We start from the raw sequence: 22,813 nt of genomic DNA, 5'->3' as shown, positions 1-22,813 counted from the left end.
GAAAAACATCAATCAAATATGTTCAATAATTTAGAGAAAAGACACCTAAAATTTTTAGATATTTTAAAAAAAAAGGCTAAATTTAAATTGATGTTAATTTTCATGCAGTTAATAATCTGGCTGTTGAAAAAAAAAACGCCATTCAGCAATTTATAAAAAATCAGCACCATTATGATCATTGTAACTGGTAACGTCTTGCTGCATAGAAATGGGCCCCAATGCCTGCAAAACCTTACAGAACAAAAATGTACAAAAAAGCACCTTCTATAAAATAGACCACTGTAACATATGCACAAAAGAAAGCGTTAAAAAATAACCTCATCAGCTTTGTAATAGTGACAAATATTTCAAAGGGAATATGAAGAGTCTTTATGAATTCCATAAGCTTGAATAAGGTTTAGGTGAAAAAAATACTGCTATGCCTCTAGAACACCCCATACCGCCCACATCCAGCCCCTTGTTTGCTTTTGTGTAATGTAAAGGTAGAAAAAGGAAAAAATAAATGGAGTGAATTGGAAAAGGAAGAGAATGTGAATGAGAAGTATGCTGCACATTCCTCAGTTAGTGATAATGTCCTTAGGGACGTAGGATAGGAACAAAGTCTCTCACAGGTCAGGAAGATTATACAATTTGTGCTTTTTTAGGGTTGTAATGATTGTTTATTATTCATGTGGTACCTGCTCTTACTTAAAATAACTATTCAAACTGTGTTGCCCAACTGGTAGGGCTCTTTCTATAACAGGGCCAGGTGGTACCATGAGACTCAAGTAGCATATGACAGGAGTGGCACATAAAGTGAGCATATTCTGGATAAGCAATTTATTTAAGAGATATGGGGTCCATCAGCTGGGGACCAGCTCTTGTGTGACACTTGAATTTTAATATTTGAGACTGTTGACTATGGTTGGGTTTATACTGTAGTAAACAGATTTGTGTGTATGTGGGGGGGGGGGGGGTGTCATACTTGGACCAAGGCAGCACAATATTTCGATCCGGCCATGACAAGTGATTTGTACAAAGTCTTGTCTTCTGACCTTTACATTTAAAGGGACACTCAAGTCTAAATAAACTTTTATGATTCAGAAATTTGTATATTCACACTTTCTGGGGAACAAGATCCTACTAGGCATGTGCACAAGCTCACAGGGTATACTTGTCTGTGATTGTCTGATGTCTTTCACATGATGCAAGGGGCCAGAAAATGGGAGAAAAAATAATTTATTGTCGTTTAGTGCTTGGCTAAAGGACACTGCTCACCCAGTCATCAGGAAAATGGATAACCGCATTGCAGCTATTACTGGCCTAAATATTCTGCCTCCCTATGCTGAGTACCTACAGGTGGTGAATTATGGGATAGGTGGACATTACGAGCCTCATTTTGACCATGCCACAGTAAGTAGTAAATCAGCTTTAGGGCTGAGAGTTGCAAATGTAACCTTCATTTTCTACAAACTAATGAATTAATGAAGCATTTTCCTATTTATGTAGATTTATGTATGCAGTGGTGGGAAAATATCACTATAGTAAGTGGAATGATCGTATCTGAGGGGGTGTATGGAGTGGGGGGCAGCCGTTATGCAGAGATACCTGTGCCATGGGCCTCTGTGGGATTTATTTTCTGTGTCTATATCTCAGCTATAGGGTATTGCATTGGTGTTTCTGTGTAATCCCATGATTCCTTGCCCCATGTCACTTTCAAGCCAGGATTCTGTATTATTGTTACACATACATGATTCTTCTGGTATGTAAACAATTTGATTAACCCGTCCCACTAATTACAATGTGTCATTATCTATTATTTCAGTCCAGAAAGAGCCCCCTGTACAGAACAAACACTGGAAATCGCTTGGCCACATTTATGATCTATGTAAGTTACTTGTTGTCTGTTTTTGAATAGAGAGACAGTCATTTATAGGGTGCATTGGTCAAAGTTTATGGTACATTTATGCTTAAAAGCGCTGCGGAATCTGTTGGAGCTCTACAAATACCTGATAATAATAATAATAATAAAATAATGCCTCAAAATAAAATGAGCTTATAATGACTTTTTTTTAATTAAAATTAAACAAAAAACTACTATATGTTAATTTATTTTACTGTATATACTACTCAAATTTGCACAATTTTGCAAAGAAACACGTTTCTTCCAGTCTTACTTAAATGTATTACTATTTGTTATTATTCTGTTTTTATGGCACATTTCAGCTCAGTTCAGTGGATGCTGGAGGATCAACAGCCTTTATTTATGCTAATTTCAGTACCCCGGTGGTAAAGGTAAGCACTGAGCATCTTTATGTCACTTTAATACTGTGTTGCTTTCCTGTAATATTCCCCCTACCCCCAAATTAGCCTTTAAAGGGACATGACACCTCAAAGTTTTATTTCAGTATTCAGATAGAGCATACTATTTTAAACTTAGAAATGTACTTCTATTATTTAATTTTAGGTCAATTGGGCACTAAGCCGCCACCCCCTTCACTTGTGCACTCTGGAACTCTCGCTCTGTTTGCAACAAGCTCACTTCTATCCATGACTTCTTTATCTCTTACTCTCTCAACCTTCTGGCACTCACAGAAACCTGGCTCTCTGCTTCAGACACAGCTTCCTCTACCACACTGTCACATGGGTGTCCCCACTTCAGCTACACTCCCAGGTTTGATAATAGACAAGGAGGTGGTGTTCGTATTTTACTTTCATATCGTTGCACCAATGCACCTTTCAACAAATACAACCCATGTCTTCCCTCACATTTTCCTCATTCGAAACCCACATGATTCGCTTATTCTCTCCCCTCATTCTTCGAGACTTCAACATCCCTCTTGACAATCCCACTGCTTCCTCTGCAAAACAACTTCTGCAACTCACTTCCTCTTTCGGCCTGTCACAATGAATTTACTCTCCCACTCACAAAGATGATAACTCCCTCAATCTGATTTTCAGCTATTGATGCACTATCTCAAATTTCACAAACTCCCCTTTTTCCTCTTCTGACCATCATCTCCTAACTTGCAAGATCACATCCCTCCCTACAACTCCCCCTCCCTCTACCCCTCACTCCAAACTTCACAGAAGCATTAAGTCATTAGATCAGCAGCAGCTTGCTAGCTCTCTCAGACCTCTCCTCTCTTCCATCTCCTCCTTTTCCTGCCCTGACCAATCTATCTGCTACTATAACTCCATCCTTACATCAGTCATTGACAATCTGGCCCCACCTACCATAGCCCAGAAATCAGATCTAAGCCCTGGCACACTCCTCTGACACGATACCTACGCAGATGTTCCCGTACTGCTGAGCGACACTGGAGAAAATCTCGGAGTTCAGCTGACATTCTTCACTACAAGTTTATCTTGAACTCCTACTATTCTGCCCTTAATCTTTATAAGCAAAAATACTTCTCTACTCTCATCTCTATTCTTTCCTCTAACCCAAAATGTCTGTTCTCCATGTTAAATACTCTTCTCCACCCACCCCCACCTCGTAATACTACTTCTCTCTCAGCTTAAGATTTTGCCAGCCACTTCAATAACAAAATTGACCATCAGAAATGAAATCAGCTCTCAACATATTACCAATCTCCCACCCCCTCAAAAGTTCACAATCATTTAAAACCCACATAGCCATCAATTTAGCTCTTTTGCCCCTGTTACTGAGAAGGAAGTTATAGCCCTTATACTGTCCTCGCACCTCACTACCTGTCACCTCGACCACATCCCCTCACAGCTACTGCCCTCCCTCTCTTCTATCCTTACCCCTATACTCACAGACATCTTCAACCTCTCCCTCAGCACTGGTATATTTCCCTAAAACACACACTGGTCACACCTATCCTCAAAAAACCTTCTCTCGATCCTACCTCCCCATCCAACTACCACCCTATTTCCCTACTCCCTCTTGCCTTAAAAGCTTCTTGAAAAGCTAGTATATGCACGTGTTACAGAAGCATTAGTTATTTTGTTGTGAAGAGCTTATTTCCCAGCAGCAATGCCTGAACCAGCAAGCCAGCGCCTAAAAAGGGCTCCAAGAAAACCGTAACAAGTATCATTTCATAAAGAGTTAACTCTTTTTTTTCAGCTTTTAGAAACTATTGCCTAAATACACGTTTGCTGGCCTCAGCTCTAAGTTTAGTGATAACAAATCCCATTGTCTAATCACCTCTGGAGCCAGACTGCTAATTGATAAGATGAACTTGTAAACTTGTTATCTTAAGTACTGTAATCCTATTGTGGCCTGTCAAAGGACAGTGCTCTCTATCTAAATGTGTGATGGGGGATTTTGTGCTTCCCCCCCCTCTCCCCCTGGGAGTGCCCTGTGTGCATGTAACCTTAATAAAAAGCAGGCTGGGCATCCCAGTCCTGAGTTCTTGTTTGACCCTCAATCGCAGCGTTGACTCGTTTTTGTGGGCAGAAGGGTATCCTAGCTGTACTGCAGCTAAGGGAGATTATTCTATATTTGCGAGACTCATATAGAATACTATGGAAAGCAGCTTCTCCCCTCTTTAGCAATAGGGATCCAGGCTACTAAGCGGTCCATCTCTCAGCGAGACTAAGGGTAACCGTAACAGCACGTCTATCCCATTTCCTTACACTAAACTCCCTCCTTGACCCATTGCAATCTGGATTTCGTCCCCATCACTCCACAGAGACAGCAATTGTTAAAGGGACACTGTAACCAAAATTTTTCTTTTGTGATTCAGATTGAGCATGCAATTTTAAGCAACTTTCTAATTTACTCCTATTATCAAATTTTCTTCATTCTCTTGGTATCTTTATTTGAAATGCAAGAATGTAAGTTTAGATGCCGGCCCATTTTGGTGAACAACCTGGGTTGTCCTTGCTGATTGGTGGATAAATTCATCCACCAATAAAAAAGTGCTGTCCAGAGTACTGAAACCAAAAAAAAGCTTAGATGCTTTCTTTTTCAAATAATGATAGCAAGAGAACGAAGAAAAATTGATAATAGGAGTAAATTAGAAAGTTGCTTAAAATTGCATGCTCTTTCTGAATTACAAAAGAAAAAATTTGGGTTCAGTGTCCCTTTAAGGTTACCAACGACCTTCTTACAGGAAAATCCAACGGCTACTTCTCTCTGCTTATCCTCCTTGATCTATCTGCAGCCTTTGATACTGTCGACCACCCTCTTTTGCTCCAAACCCTCCAATCCTTCGGCATTTGCGATACAGCTCTCTCATAATTCTCTTCCTATCTATCTAACCGTATATTTAGTGTAGTATTCTCCAGAGCATCCTCTGCCCCGTTACCACTTTCTGTTGGGGTACCCCAAGGCTCTGTCCTCAGTCCCCTTCTTTTTTCAATCTACACATCATCATTAGGTTACTTAATAAAGTCCCATGGTTTTCAATATCATTTGTATGCCGATGACACCCAAATCTACCTCTCTGCACCAGACTTATCTCCTTCCTTGCTAACCCGTGTCACTAACTGTCTTTCTCATATCTCATTTTTGATGTCCTCTCACTACCTTAAGCAAAATCTCTCCAAAACTGAGCTCCTTATTTTTCCCTCTTCTTCCAAAACCTCCAACCCCCATTTCTCTATAACTGTTGATAACTCCATCATTACCTCACCCCGCATGCCCGATGTCTTGGGGTCACACTTGACTCAGACCTTTCTTTCACTCCTCACATTCAGTCCTTGGCTAAAGCCTGCCACTTCCACCTTAAAAACATCTCTAAAATTAGACATTTCCTTACACAAGACACAAGTAAGATTTTAATCCACTCTCTCATCCTTTCCCGCCTTGACTACTGCAACTCCGTCCTCTCTGGTCTCCCTAGCTGCTGCCTAGCTCCTTTACAATCCATAATGAATGCTTCTGCCAGGCTCATCTTCCTTACACGTCGCTCTTCATCTGCTGCACCTCTCTGCCAATCCCTTCACTGGCTTCTTCTTGCCTCCAGGATTAAACACAAAATCCTTACTCTGACATACAAAGCCCTCAAATGCACTGCTCCCCCCTAAATTTCAGTCCTTGTCTCCAGATACTCTCCCTCCCATCCCCTTCGTTCTGCTCACAATCTCCTCCTCTCTTCCTCTCTTGTTACTTCCTCACACTACCATTTACAAGACTTTTCCAGACTGGCTCCCTAAAGACTCTACTATTCAGGGATGCATACAACCTGCACTAACCTTTCCTAACTCCATTGCTTTCCCCTTGAACCCCTTAGAATGTAAGCCTATGAGCTCAGCTGTTTGTAAATCACCTTCATAAGAGCCAACTACAATAGTGCAACTCTCGGCAGGGCCCTCTACCCATTTGTTCCCTTTAAATGTTATCTTGTATACCGCCTATGTTTATAGCGCTGCAGAAGCTGTTGGCGCTCTACAAATACCTGATAATAATAATAAATAATAATTTCAGAACATAAGGTAATTTAGTTATATAGGAAAGAGGCTGCAGTATGTTGACTAACTCTTGCAAATATAAACAGGAGAAGTAACTCAATATTTAAAGATACAGGATTGTCTTAATACCAGACACGTGAAATATATCTGCACATCTATAAAAGGCAGAAAATTAAAATATGATTTACATGAGGCAAAGGATAATACAAGAATACAATCAAACTGCCTAGATACTTTAAAGGCAGAGTATGTTTGTTACATGCCCATGTAGTACTGAAATACAATTATTCTGCACATTTATAAAAGGCACAATCTGGCAAGAGATCGACTTTATTATTTTCTATTATCCACTGCTGCATTAAATTTGAATTTAGGTTTTACCCATTTTTAATCAGGAACAATAACATTTTGGATTTTAAAGTATTCACATTGAAACACTCCATAAACAAATGAGATGAGTGCTTAAAGGGGTATCCTGCCCAGTATCTATACTGTCTGTCTATGTGTCTGGGAAACTGGGCAGTTCTAGAAAATAATATTTTGGGGGCACATAATTTCTGTGTAAAGCTCTGGAGCGAGAGAGGCTTGTGGGTAGAGTTACAATTCCATGCGTGGAGTTAAAGGGACAGTAAAGTCATAATTAGACATTCATGATTTAGACAGAGCATACAATTTTAAACAACTTTCCCATTTACTTCTATTATTTAATATGTTTCCTTCTCTTGTTATCCTTTGCTTAAAGGTTTATCTAGGAAAGCTCAGGAGCAGCAAAGAAACTAGGTTCTAGCTGCTGATTGGTGGCTGCATATATATACCGATTCTCATTGGCTCACTCATGTGTTCAGTTAGAAACCAGTAGTGCATTGCTGCTGCTTCAACAAATGATACCAAGAGAATGAAGGAAATTTCATAATAGAAGTAAACTGAAAATTTGTTTAAAATTGTATGTTCTACCTAAATCATGAAATACTTTTTTGGGGTTTCATGTCATTTTAAGGTGGTTGGAGACAGAATAACTGGTGTTATGTGGGAGGAGCTACAAAGGCCATTGCCAGAGCTGGTTGTTGCGGGGACATAGATAGGTGACTCTGGGGCATATATAGATAGGAACGGGGCATATATAGATAGGAACGGGGCATATATAGATAGGAACGGGGCATATATAGATAGGAACGGAATGCAGTAATATTTACCCTTAGCTGAAGGGCTGCACCTTGGGAGTGCAGGCTAAAAGCCTAAAATACTTTACTTTTTTGTACTTTAACAGAACAACCAGTAATGGGGAAGGAGTTTTGATGGTCTGTGATGTAATTTGATTGGTCCAAGGGCAGAGTCTGTGCAGACCTTGTATGGTTTAGGCGATATTTGCTTTAGTTTAGTTTAGATGGTCCCAAGTTTTTGAGCTGAAATTGTGAAATATGGGAAGAAGGGATTAACATCTGGATTTGGGACAGTCCAGTAAAATGCAGGCAGCTCAACTATTACTGTATTCTGTACCTCTCTAAGGACAACTAACATTACAAATTGACAAATGTGATTTTTTTTCCATAGCACAGTATACATTTTTCTGCTGTCATGTCTAATTTAATATATAACTTGTATTTGTAAGGGGCATATAAGGGCAATAATTAAACATTCTATCATGTTAAATAATTTTATTGTTGCATTATTGCTTGCAGAGAACAGTGTATTTAAACTATAATGTATAATTTGTTTTCCCTGAATATGTTTCCAAAGTTATACCAGCTCAGGGATATTAAAGTAATCAAATAGGCCGAGCCTGCAGAAAAAACAGACCTGCTTATCTTATCTCTCTATACACAAAGGCTAAATACTTAGGTACTGAAACTGTAATTATCGGTGGTGTTAATAAGCAAAAGCAGCTAATTTAATACTAAACCTAATTGAAGAATATCTAATCCATTTAATATTTGGCAGCTACAATAAGTGATTTTAAATACTTTAAGGCCCTTTAACGTAATCTCTGGACCTGTAATCCACTACTGATCCAGAGCTAAACATACCACTGAGCCAATCAGAAGTGGCATATGTGCAAAGCAACGAATCATCAGCCATATTCATTTCAGAATCGGGGGGTCGATCCGATATAAAGCGTCGCCCGCAAAAGCCGGCGACGCCAATAATTGCGCGGATTTGGTATCCTATATACGGCGTAAGCTAGAAGTTACGCGCGTATATTTCTGCCGTCGCCCGCAGTTTTTTGGGCCATAGGCAGGTATACCAAACCCGCGCAGTTTGTTATCCAATATGCAGCGTAAGGACTTACGTGGCGAAAATGGAGAAAACTTACTCCATTTTCACCTCGCCACAAAAAGCAGCCGTAAGAAGCCTTACGCTGACTATTGGAGCCCCGTAACTCCCTAAACTAGCTGCTAAAATAAACCTAACACCTAACGCATGCGCAATGTCTATCTCCCTGTCAACCGCGATCTGCTAAAATAAACCTAACACCTAACGCATGCGCAATGTCTATCTCCCTGTCAACCGCGATCCCCCCCCCCCCCCCGAAATCCCTAATAAAGTTATTACCCCCTAAAACGCCGCTCCCGGACCCCGCCGCCATCTACATAAACTAACCCCCTACTGTGAGCCCCTAAAACCGCCGCCATCTACCTTATCTATCCCGTAATCTGACCCCTTACACCGCCGCCACCTATATAAAAATGATTAACCCCTAATTTAATCTACCTACCCCGCCGCCAGCTATGTTATCTATATTAACCCTAAGTATATTATAGTTAATATAGTTATTACATTATATATATTAACTATATTAACCCTAATTATATTAGGGTTAATATAGTTAATATAGTTACTATAGTATTTATATTAACTATATTAACTCTATCTAACCCTAACACCCCTAACTAAATTTATATTAAATTAATCTAATTAATTTATAAACTAAAATATTCCTATTTAAATCTAAATACTTACCTATAAAATAAACCCTAAGATAGCTACAATATAATTAATAATTACATTATAGCTATGTTAGGGTTAATATTTATTTTACAGGTAAATAGTTAATTATTTTAACTAGGTATAATAGATATTAAATAGTTATTAACTATTTAATATCTACCTAGTTAAAATAATTACCCAATTACCTGTAAAATAAATCCTAACCTAAGTTACAAATACACCTACACTATCAATAAATTTAATAAACTACAAACATCTATCTAAAAATACAATTAAATTAACTAAACTAAATTACAAAAAAAACCAAACACTAAATTACAAAAAATAAAAAAAAGATTACAAGATTTTTAAGCTAATTACACCTATTCTAAGCCCCCTAATAAAATAATAAACCCCCAAAATAACAAAAATTCCCTGCCCTATTCTAAATTAAACAAATTTCAAAGCTCTTTACCTTACCAGCCCTTTTAAAGGGCCTTTTGTGGGGCATGCCCCAAAGAATTCAGCTCTTTTGCATTCAACAAATACAATCCCCCCCCCATTACAACCCACCACCCACATACCCCTATTCTAAACCCACCCAAACCCCCCTTAAAAAAGCCTAACACTACCCCCCTGAAGATCTCCCTACCTTGTCTTCACGACACCGGGCCGAACTCCTGATCCGATCCGGGCGATGTCGTCCTCCAAGCGGCAAAGAAGAAATCTTCCTCCGGCGATGTCATCCTCCAAGCGGCAAAGAAGAATTCTTCCTCCGGCGAAGTCTTCCTCCAAGCGGCAGCAAAGTCTTCATTCTTCCGGCGGCATCTTCAATCTTCTTTCTTCGCTCCGCCAGATTGAGCTCGCATTCTATTGGCTGTTCCGATCAGCCAATAGAATGCGAGCTCAATCTGATTGGCTGATTGGATCAGCCAATCGGATTGAACTTGAATCTGATTGGCTGATTCAATCAGCCAATCAGATTTTTTTAACTTAATTCCGATTGGCTGATAGAATCCTATCAGCCAATCGGAATTCGGCGGACGCCATCTTGGATGACGTCATTTAAAGGTACCTCATTCCAAGTTTAGCAGTCGGCCGGGATGGATGCTCCGCGGCGGCGGAGCGAAGAAAGAAGATTGAAGATGCCGCCGGAAGAATGAAGACTTTGCTGCCGCTTGGAGGAAGACGTCGCCGGAGGAAGAATTCTTCTTTGCCGCTTGGAGGATGACATCGCCAGAGGAAGATTTCTTCTTTGCCGCTTGGAGGACGACATCGCCCGGATCGGATCAGGAGTTCGGCCCGGTGTGGTGAAGACAAGGTAGGGAGATCTTCAGGGGGGTAGTGTTAGGATTTTTTAAGGGGGGTTTGGGTGGGTTTAGAATAGGGGTATGTGGGTGGTGGGTTGTAATGGGGGGGGGATTGTATTTGTTGAATGCAAAAGAGCTGAATTCTTTGGGGCATGCCCCACAAAAGGCCCTTTTAAGGGCTGGTAAGGTAAAGAGCTTTGAAATTTGTTTAATTTAGAATAGGGCAGGGAATTTTTGTTATTTTGGGGGTTTATTATTTTATTAGGGGGCTTTGAATAGGTGTAATTAGCTTAAAAATCTTGTAATCTTTTTTTTATTTTTTGTAATTTAGTGTTTTTTTTTTTTTTGTAATTTAGTTTAGTTAATTTAATTGTATTTTTAGATAGATGTTTGTAGTTTATTAAATTTATTGATAGTGTAGGTGTATTTGTAACTTAGGTTAGGATTTATTTTACAGGTAATTGGGTAATTATTTTAACTAGGTAGATATTAAATAGTTAATAACTATTTAATATCTATTATACCTAGTTAAAATAATTAACTATTTACCTGTAAAATAAATATTAACCCTAACATAGCTATAATGTAATTATTAATTATATTGTAGCTATCTTAGGGTTTATTTTATAGGTAAGTATTTAGATTTAAATAGGAATATTTTAGTTTATAAATTAATTAGATTAATTTAATATAAATTTAGTTAGGGGTGTTAGGGTTAGATAGAGTTAATATAGTTAATATAAATACTATAGTAACTATATTTTTAATAGAGATGGCGGCGGTGTAAGGGGCTTACATTAGGGGTTAATAATTTTAATATAGATGGCGGCGGTGTTAGGGGCTCACTTTAGGGGGTTATAGATATAATATAGCTGGCGGCGGGGTACGGGAGCGGCGGTTTAGGGGTTAATAGCTTTTTTATTGTTAGGCTAGTGAGGGGGGATAGCGGATAGAGGGTTAGACAGTGCGGGCTATGTTAGGGAGGCGTGTTAGACAGTGCGGGCTATGTTAGGGAGGCGTGTTAGACAGTGCGGGTGTTTTAAACTTTAGTCAGGTTTTATAGGCGCCGGCAGATTCTAACGTGGCGCAAGTCACTGGCGACGCCAGAAATTTGTACTTACGCAGATTTCTGGACATCGCTGGTTTGTGAGACTTACGGCACGTTAGCATCTGACGGCGACTTATATGGGATGGCTCGAGTTGCGAGCTGAAACTGCGGGCGACGCCGGTTCCCTCGCTTGCGCCGCAAACTGCGATCGATATCGGATCGCGCCCCGGATGTGTATTGGTGCTCCAGAATATATTTAAACAATTTTTTTGTTCTACTTTTTATTGTGAGCATAAGACAAAAAAAAGAATTACAAATAAACATAAAACAATACAGACATATTAAGTCAAAAATAGGATAAAAACAGTTAATTGAAAAGACAATCTTACCACTGAAATTAAATAAAATGTCCAAGTCAATATTATTTAAATCTCAATGCCTTAATGCATGAATATATTTAAACTATATGTGTATCCCCTTCAGCAAGCAAATAGTACAAGAAGCAAATGCTCTCTAGTTCGGTTACAAATGTTCCAGACCTGCTCATCGTTCTGTGTCCAGGAGATGAGAGATCCTACTTTGGGGCTCTCAAATATGAGTGAGCTCACTTCCAAAAAAACAGAGATGGTTTCATAGATTTTCATCAGTCACAGCAGATCATTTCCACTGTTGATTATAAATATTATGTGCTTGTTTATTGGTCTCAAGGTAAACTGGGATTTTACTGTGAAGTGTAGAAACAATGGACAGAACTCCAGAAGGCTCAGTAATTCTTCAGATGGTGTCTGGTCTGGGACACGGGTTTCAGTTGGAGACCCAGAGGAAACTGACCCTAGAGGGTCCACAGTATTGTTTCTGACACATCTCTGTGTTGGTGGACATACCTTAATCTTACATTATAACTTTTTTTATTTCCTCAGGTTTTTACGATTTAGCTCTAGATAACAAATGACGCACTAAGTGTAGCACGAGTCGCAATATCAATATAGCAAGTGCAGTATTTCAAGTAGAAAGTAAACTTTACTGCTCAAGCACAAAATAAATTTAACATGACTGAAGACCTCATGTAAATGTAAGGGGTTAAAAAAAAATTGCACCATAAACAACATAAATACATTTAAAAATAAATGTTACACTCATATATACACTATTAAATCAAATGTATTTATATACAGTATCCCACAAAAGTGAGTACATCCCTCACATTTTTGTAAATATTTTATTATATCTTTTCATGTGACAACACTGAAGAAATGACACTTTGCTACAATGTATAGTAGTGAGTGTACAGCCTGTATAACAGTGTAAATTTGCTGTCCCCTCAAAATAACTTAACACACAGCCATTAATGTCTAAACCGTTGGCAACAAAAGTGAGTACACCCCTAGGTGGAAATGTCCAAATTGTGCCCAATTAGCCATTTTCCCTCCACTGTGTCGTGACTCGTTAGTGCTACAAGGTCTCAGGTGTGAATAGGGAGCAGGTCTGTTAAATTTGGTGTTGTCACTCTCACACTCTCTCATACTGGTCACTGGAAGTTCAACATGGCACCTCATGGCAAAGAACTCTCTGAGGATTTAAAAAAAAAGAATTGTTGCTCTACATAAATATGGCCTAGTTTTGTCAGAAGACCAAATTTTTGCCAAGACCCTGAAACTGAGCTTCAGCACGGTGGGCAGGACCATACAGCAGTTTCACAGGACAGGTTCCACTCAGAACAGGCCTCGGCATGGTCGACCAAAGAAGTTGAGTGCACATGCTCAGCAACATATCCAGAGGTTGTCTTTGGGAAATAAACGTATGAGTGCTGCAGAGGTTGAAGGGGTGGGGGGTCAGCCTGTCAGTGCTCAGACCATATGCCGCACACTGCATCAAATTTGTCTGCATGACTGTCGTATCCAGAAGAAAGCCTCTTCTAAAGATGATGCACAAGAAAGCCTGCAAACAGTTTGCTGAAAACAAGCAGACTAAGGTCATGGATTACTGGAACCATGCCCTGTAGTCCAGTGAGACAAAGATAAAGTTATTTGGTTCAGATGGTGTCAAGTGTGTGTGGCGGCAACCAGGTGAGGAGCCTACAGTCAAGCATGGTGGTGGGAGTGTCATGGTCTGGGCCTGCATGAGTGCTGCCAGCACTGGAGAGCTACAGTTCATTGAGGAATGAAAGCCAACATGTACTGTGACATACTGAAGCAGAGCTAGATCCCCTCCCTTCGGAGACTGGACTGCAGAGCAGTATTCCAACATGATAACGACTCCAAACACACCTCCAAGACAACCACTGCCTTGCTAAAGTAAGCTGAGTGTAAAGGTGATGGACTGGCCAAGTATGTCTTCAGCGCTACACCCTATTGAGCATCTGTGGGGCATCCTCAAATGGAAGGTGGGGGAGCGCAAGGTCTCTAACATCCACCAGCTCCGTGATGTCGTCATGGAGGAGTGGAAGAGGACTCCAGTGGCAACCTGTGAAGCTCTGGTGAACTCCAGGCCCAAGAGGGTTAAGGCAGTGCTGGAAAATAATAGTGGCCACACAAAATATTGACACTTTGGGCCCAATTTGGGCATTTCCACTTAGGGGTGTACTCACTTTTGTTGCCAACGGTTTAGACATTAATGGCTGTGTGTTGAGTTATTTTGAGGGGACAGCAAATTTACACTGTTATACAGGCTGTACACTCACTACTTTACATTGTCGCAAAGTGTCATTTCTTCAGTGTTGTCACATATATAATAAAATATTTACAAAAATGTGAGGAGTGTACTCACTTTTGTGGGATACTGTAAATATTATTAAAAAAAAGTTAGAAGGGTTCAAAGGTATATGATAAATGACAAGGAGAAAATGCCTGAAAATAAGAAAAATCATTTTTATTCATAATTAATATTTAATAATATATTTTAATATATACTGTAAATATTTTACATTCCAATGTTCTTCACATAGGGCAATATGTTCTATGTGTTTCTAAATATATCTGTTTATAGCTATACCTGTATATATTCATAGAGATATATAGGTATAGATACATATATCTATATAATGTCATATATATGTATATATATATGTATGTGTGTGTGTGTGTATATATATATATATATATATATATATATATATATATATATATATATAACATTTTATCCCATGTGAAGAACATTTGAATGTAAAATGTTTATTACTAACTTCAGGTTAGAGCAGTAGGTTGAACGTGTTGTCGGGTTAGTGTCCAAGTTATGGGAAAAGTTAACGCTGTCACAATATTTGAAGTCCTAAACTTAGCGCACATCGGGTTTCACTCGCGCTCTAACTTTTTACTTTCAACTTGTAATGTGGGTGCTATCCCACACGCCTTACAAGTTTACTTTTATCGAAATTAGCACTCCAGCATCAGCTCTTAATACCGCTCCAGTTGTAATCTGGTCTTTAATTGGAAATATTTTATGATCATTCAGTTTTTTATGCAGTTTTTGATGCTAACACTTGTTTATCTTTTATGTCAGTTTAAAGGGATATTGCACAGTATGAAGTTACCTTAGGTCACTAAAAGCAATATTTTGACCAAGCTAACTTGTGCACATTTTAAAAGTTGAAAGTAAATGAGTGCGCTCAAGCGCAAACAAAATTTGCGCTCATAGGTTAGTGAAGACCTTGCGTAAAGTGTAAGGGTTTAAATAAAATGTGCACCAAACACAACATAATTACATTAAAGTTGTTAAACACATATATACACTTTTTGATTAAAACAAATATTCATATCTCTATTAATTAAAAATGTTCTAAAGGTTAAAAGGTATATGGCCTAGTAAAGTTTGATCAGAAGGTTAAGAAAGGTAATAAGGGGCAAATGTGGCAGACTGGCTTCTCACAGTCATCCAGCAGACTGAACTTCCACCATACACCAACAATGTAGTCAGTAATCTTCTGGCAAAAGTCTCTTATAGCGGGAGATAGTGGATGAATAAATAGCAAGTGTAGTCTAAAAACTCACATTTATTAAAATCATTAAAACAAGCTTGTTGGAAATCCAGGACATTTATCCTAACAGATGAAGTTATGGTAGGGACACAGGGCAGGCCTCCTAACCAATGACAGTCCTGCAATATCCGGGATGGTCAGAAGTTATGCAATGTGAGATCCCTGCATATAATATACTGTACATCAGTTCATTGTGGTTTTATAGACATTAGTGAGAGATCTTTTAGCTCAGTTTAGATATCAGTGAGATCGTACAGTACAATTGTACATTACATCACACCTCTCTTATTTCTGTAGAACGCAGCTCTGTTCTGGTGGAATCTGCACAGAAACGGAAAAGGAAACGAGGATACACTGCATGCCGGCTGCCCCGTGCTGATAGGAAATAAATGGGGTAAGTTCTGGGTCATGTACAAAACACTTTGCTTGTCCCATTGCACACTGAGTCAACATTTAGAGGGACATTACAGGGGAATTAAAATCATTTTTCATATATGAATCAGAAATCAATTAATGTATTGCAAAATATCTACATACAAAATAAATGCTTTAAACCATTGATTGAATATGTTATTTTGTTACCAATATTTGCATTGTTTTACAGACCAGGGACACACTCCTTAAAGAGCCTTTAAAGGGGTTGTTTTTCTTATTTTCTTTGATGTGGCCAATTAGGAACAGAAATAAATGAGCACCTGACAAAAAGAGAAAATAAAATAAAGTGATGCTCTTTAGCTTTCTTAGGGCTAGATACGAGTGGAGCTCTTACGCTAGAATACCGTGACTTTAAAGCTCTGATTAACTGTTATACCTGAATAAAAAGTGTCATAAAAAATAAATATAAAATACAGTTACACTCATAATAACATTGGCAGGTAAAACATTTTTTAAAGAAATTGCATTAAAAAATATGAGGTCTCGGGTGTTAGAAAAAAGGGGCTTTAACATAGAGATACATACATACACATATCTAAATATGTACCTGTATGTTTCTGTGTATATATACAGTATATATATATTTATTTATTTATATATGTATGTGTGTGTACATGTGTAGTTATGTATCTAAATATGTACATGTATGTTTGTGTATATATTTATTTATATATATATGTATGTGTGTACATGTGTATTTATGTATCTAAATATGTACCTGTATGTTTGGGTATATCTACAGTATATATATATATATTTATTTATATATATACAGTTTGTGTGTGTACATATGTATTTAAATATGTATATGTATTTACAGACATATATATATACATATAGACACATATAAAACATATGTATGCCTATATAGATATAGATAAGTTCATTGGAGCCCTTTGCAGTTAGGTAGATAAAACACATTCCTGTGAAATATGGATATTCAATAAACATTCATCTAAAATAAATAAATAAATAAATATTTAAAAAAAATACATTAAATATACCTCTTGCCTTGGTAGAATGATATGGTTTGTGATAAAACATAAATGAAATGAATTTTGTAACCCTCTTTATTTTAATCACTTTAATAAAGGTTAAAGGAACATGAAACAGATTTTTTTTCTTTCATAATTAAGATAGAGCACATAATTTGCAAAACAGAATGAGAAGCAGTCTGCCAGGAACTAACAGCAGCATCAATAGCTTGTTCTATGGTCCGGTTGCCACCTGGTAGTAGCTTCTTTCTGCCCAATTGTGCTTTTCACAGAGGAAAACTTTCCTGTAGTATATCAGTCTGATCCCGCCGACATGGTCAGTCCAGCCCCGAAATACCAGGCAATTCTCCTCTGAACAAGGAACATGACAACCTCAGATGATCGTTTCGGCCTCCTTTGGGCCTTGTCAGTGAGGTGCAGCCATCTCCCTCTAAGCACATTGGGCAAGGAGTCCACGTCTGGTTTCCCCCATCACCCTTAGGGAGACTATCCCCAGGGTCATATTTACATATGCAAAACAGAATGAGATGCCTGGTATTTTGGGGCTGGACTGACCATGTCGGCGGGATCCGACTGATATACTACAGGAAAGTTTTCCTCTGTGAAAAGCACAATTGGGCAGAAAGAAGCTACTACCAGGTGGCAACCGGACCATAGAACAAGCTATTGATGCTGCTGTTCGTTCCTGGCAGACTACTTCTCATTCTGTTTTGCAGAGCACATAACTTAAAATAGCTTTCCAATTTACTTCTTTTAGCTAGATAACTTTGTTCTTTTACAACCCTTTGTTGAAAAGAATGCCTAGGAAGTCTCAGGAGCTGGCAGCGAACTGCTGATTGGTGGCTGCACAATTATGCCTCCTGTCATTGGCTTACTGATGTGTTCAGCTAGCTAGTCTTATGCTGCTCCTTCAAGAAAGGATACCAAGAGAATGAAGCAAAATTGATAATAGAAGTAAAAATTTTGGGTTTCATGTCCCTTTAAGTTTTAAACATTTTTTTTGCCCTTAAGAGTCTAAGGCTAAAGGCTCGATTCCGTTGAGCCATAAATGGTTTTGTGTGAGGTTGCAAAATAAAAAAAACTGCAATTACACTTATCAACACTTTCCTATGGTGCGTTTACCATCATTACGCGCGTTCCATAGAAAATAAAAGAGGTCAAAAAGTTCAAAATGACACCGGTTTCCATTGAACGCACAAACAGGTAAAACATTGTCGGAAGCTGTTGATAAAGTGTCATTACATTACGGCATACTGAATTAGGCGTAAAAGAGGAAAAATACGCTTTTTGAGGCCTATTTCCCCTTGAGATTTTAAAGTTTGCTAACATTGGTAGTGTTTTACTTTATAAATGTATTGCTATATGCAATATTTATTGCTGACCCATGTATAGGACTAGTTGGGGTTATGTTCCTATTTAAATATCAATATGTATTTACATATAAAAACATAATCAAGCAAATATATCCATAATTCCAACTAGGCATATGCCTAGGGCAGCACTAAATAATACATATTACATATGTCAATAAATTAAAAAATTAAATAAAACCAAAAAAAAAGTTTTTCCTTAAATAATTTTTTTTTTCACAAATTCAATGTATCTTTGTTTTGAGACCTACATAACTCCTGTGTTTTTCTATCTAGAGGTGATCACATGTAAGAAGTGCAGTCATTAAACGTAACTTTTATAGTATAAGGTCGGGTTACCATAGCAATAAATTTATGGCGCAAATTTTCGAGAAATCCAACATGAGATGGAAGCACTAATACAACATAAACTTATTCATACATGAAAAGACCAGCTGCACGCACAGCGCAAAATATTTCACTGGAAACCTGGTATAATATCAGAGCCATAAACTTCTTTTAGCTGTCGGTATCTTTGGTAGCTTACACATTCATAGTAACATAGTAGAGGAGGATGAAAAAAGACAGAAGTACATCGAGTTCAACCTATACAAATCTTAATATACTTACAAAAGAGCTCCAGTTGTGCTTAAATTAGTCCCATTAAAAATGGTGACCCATTTAGCACAAGCAATCATATCCCTGAATTCTGGTTCTAGCCAGAAATGTATCTATAGCATTTTAAATGTAATGTATCTAAGGAAGGTATTGGCATTCACTACCTCCTCAGGTAATGAGTTCCACAATTTTATTGCTCTTACAGTGAAAAAAACGTTTCTGTTGCAGGAGATTAAATCTCCTTTCCTCCAGCCTTAAATTGTGACCTCTTGTCACAAACAATTTTCTTGGAATAAACAAAGCTTCTGCCACCTCAGTATATGGGCCTTGAATATATTTATATATAGTAATCACGTCACTTTAATTTTAAAGTTTGATTTTAAAGGGACACTGAACCCAAAATGTTTTCTTTCTTGATTCAGATAGAGAAGGCAATTTTAAGCAACTTTTTAATTTACTCCTATTATCAATTTGTCTTCATTCTATTGCTATCTTTATTTGAAAAATAAGGCATCTAAGCTTTTTTTTTTGGTTCAGGACTCTTGACCGCACTTTTTTATTGGTGGATGAATTTATCCACCAATCAGCAAGAACAACCCAGGATGTTTACCAAAAATGGGCCGGCATCTAAACTTACATTCTTGCATTTCAAATAAAGATACCAAGAGAATGAAGAAAATTTGATAATAGGAGTAAATTAGAAAGTTGCTAAAAATTTCATGCTCTATCTGAATCACGAAAGAAAAAAATTGGGTTCAGTGTCCCTTTTAACTTTTTAACTTCCTATAAAAAAAAAAAAACGGTAGTACTAATTAACATGTGAATAGAATCTAAGAAAATTTTAAATATAATCCTAGAAAAAAATGTACAAATAGCCTAGATATTGGTATATAAGCTATTAGGTCTGCAGAATCTAAAGTTTACAAAAACATGCAAAAAGTTGGTGGAAAATGTTGCTAGATTGGAATCCTGCAGTTAAATATTTCCGTGATCAGAGACCCCAAGAATGCTGGGTGATCTTTAATTTCCCCATCAGCCAGTACCGATGGACTTAAAGGGACAATATACTCCAGAATTTTTATTGTTCAAAAATATAGATAATCCCTTTATTAACCATTCCCCAATTTTGCACAACCAACATGGTTTTATTAATACAATTTTTTACCTCTGTGATTACCTTGTATCTAAGCCTCTGCAAACTGACCCTTATCTCCGCTCTTTTGACAGACTTGCATTTTAGTCAATCAGTGCTGACTCTTAAATAACTCCACGGGAGTGAGCACAATGTTATCTATATCGTACACATTAACTAGTGCTGTATAACTGTGAAAAACTGACAAAATGCACTGAGATAAGAGGCGATTTTTAACAATTTAGAAATCAGTTTGAGCCTACCTTGGTTTAGCTTTCAACAAAGAATGCCAAGAGAAAAAAAGCAAATTTGATGATAAAAGTAAATTGGAAAGATGTTAAAAATTGCATTCCCTATCTGAATCATGAAAGTTTAGTTTTGACCAGCTGTATGGGGCATTTCACAAGGGAATTTTGAGGAATAAATATAGTAACATAGACTTCAATGACTTTATAAACCAAGTGACACATCTCATGTACAGTAGAGTCTCCAATAACCATATATGGGGGTACATATAGTTCCACAATCAAAAGTAAATGTGCAAATGATAAAGTCCTAGTAATAAAATAATCAAGCATTCAACTATATGTGCACAATAATATTATTATTATTATTATTCTTTATTTATAAAGCTCCAACAGATTCTGCAGCGCTGTCCATGGGTACAAAGATAAAAGTACAGTACAATACAATATAAAAGATACCAGACAAAGTTTAACAAACAAATACAGGGGGAATTGAGGGCCCTGTTCCCGTAGGAACTTACAATCTAGATGGGTATGAGGGTGAGAAACAGGAGGTGGGAACTGCAAAGGTGAGAATGATGTTAGTGTGGAGTTAGATGAGGGCAGCTATTAGGCAAGTGGAATTCATTTGTTACTGATTTGGAGATAGGTTTCCCTAAACAAAAAGGTCTTTAGGTAAATTAGTTTTTCCAGGACGTTTGAAGCTAGCGGAAGCAGTGATATGGGGCGGTAGTTTGCAGGAGAATAGGGGTCGAGGGAGGGTTTTTTGAGGATGGGGGTGACCTTTGCATGTTTGAAGGAAGATGGGAATGAACCAGTAGTAAGGGAAAGGTTGAATATGTGAGTAAGAGCTGGAGTGAGGGTAGAAGACAGAGAAGGTATTAGATGTGAAGGGATAGGGTCAAGTGGGCTGGTAGTGAGGTGCGAGGAAGACAATAGGGAACGCATTTCATTCTCAGTGGTTGGGGGGAAGGTGCTGAGAGTGGCGGAGGGGGTGGCCGGGGGCGGAGATGGAAAGTTGCAGTCTAGAGTGCCAGGGTTGGAGCTGACGACGTGAGGTTTTGCGTATTTGGGGAGGAGCAAAAGTGTCAAGTGCAGAGGAGAGAGTATTGTTATAGTGGGTTGTAGCAAGGTCAGGGCAAGATATCGTGGAAGTGTGGGGGAGGTGTTTTTGAATAAGGTTGGAGAGTTGGAGAGGATCCACAGTGTGCAGATTTCTACAGGTGCGGGGGCGAGGAGGAGAAGTAGGTTTAGCCTGTATATTAAGATTAAAGGTGTGCAGATGGTGGTCTGAGATGGGAAATGGGTGACAGGTGACGTCAGAGAGACAGCAGAGGTAGGAGAATACTAGATCAATAGAGTGTCCGTCGTGGTGAGTAGGGAATAGGGTGGATTGTGAGAGACCAAAGGAGTTTGCGAGTGAGAGAAGCTTAGAGGCAGGGAGGGCAGATGGGTTATCAATGGGGATGTTGAAGTCACCCGGGATTAGAGCAGGTGTATTTGTAGAGGGAAAGTGAGAAAGCCAGGCAGCAAAGTTATCAAGGAATTGGGAGGTTAGTCCAGGGGGGCGATAGATAACTGCCACCCTGAGGGAGAGGGGGGAGAACAGGCATATGCAGTGAACTTCAAAGGAGGAAAAGGAGATATATGGATGAGGTTGCAGGTGCTGATAGGAGGGGGAGAGTAATATGCCAACACCGCCACCATGTCTCTCACCTGGCCTAGGTGTGTGGCTAAAGTGGAGACCTCCGTGTGTGAGAGCAGCAATGGAAGCAGTGTCAGAAGATGATAACCAGGTTTCAGTAATAGCTAGAAGATTGAAGGCGTTAGAAACAAACTGGTCGTGAACAGTTGTAAATTTGTTACATACAGGGCGTGCATTCCAAAGAGCACAAGAAAAGAGAGGGGATAAGCGCTGTGGGTTAATAGAGATGAGACTGTTATGATCGTGTGACCTAGAGTTTTTGCAGTGGGGGACTGAGTGAGAGTGTAAAAGTGTGGTGATTGCTGCAGGGCCAGTGTTAGGAGAGACATCACCATCAGCAAGCAGTAGTAGGAGTGTGAGTTACAGAAGGTGAGAATGAGACTTGTAGGAGCCGGTATGATTAGACACAGGAGAGTTAGATAGGGAAGTATTTCTAAGGAGACAGAGTATTTCATGAGAGGACAGCATAGGGGATGAAAGAAGGGAGGGTGAGATGTGGATAGTGTGGGGGTTATTTTTGCTACAGGGAAGTGCAGTGAGTTTTAGGAAAAGGGCAGACAGAAATAGCAGAAAAGACATGGACATGGTGCAGGTGTCTAGTTAGTAAGTTGTACCTGTTAGTGGGACTGCAGTTTCCCCCTCCAGTTTCTAACTCCAGTTCTTAACTCAGCACTTGTAACACAGGCTCTTAGAAGCACAGGGCACACCTAGCCTT

The 22,813-nt window shown here is 38.6% G+C and overlaps 1 protein-coding gene across 1 annotated transcript in view; it reads left to right on the top strand.

Annotated features, from left to right (window-relative positions):
• P4HA3 (prolyl 4-hydroxylase subunit alpha 3) overlaps window positions 1–22,813 on the top strand; it is a 156,210-nt gene that overhangs the window by 129,881 nt on the left and 3,516 nt on the right. The window contains exons 9-12 of the mRNA XM_053708742.1: window positions 1,233–1,392; window positions 1,805–1,867; window positions 2,206–2,274; window positions 15,917–16,013. Coding sequence (XP_053564717.1) covers window positions 1,233–1,392; window positions 1,805–1,867; window positions 2,206–2,274; window positions 15,917–16,013 — 389 coding nt within the window. The remainder of the gene's footprint in view (window positions 1–1,232; window positions 1,393–1,804; window positions 1,868–2,205; window positions 2,275–15,916; window positions 16,014–22,813) is intronic.

The sequence above is a fragment of the Bombina bombina genome, chromosome 3 (assembly GCF_027579735.1).
Source record: "Bombina bombina isolate aBomBom1 chromosome 3, aBomBom1.pri, whole genome shotgun sequence".
In the NCBI taxonomy this organism is placed as follows: domain Eukaryota; kingdom Metazoa; phylum Chordata; class Amphibia; order Anura; family Bombinatoridae; genus Bombina; species Bombina bombina.
This window is presented reverse-complemented; position numbering and strand designations above follow the sequence as displayed.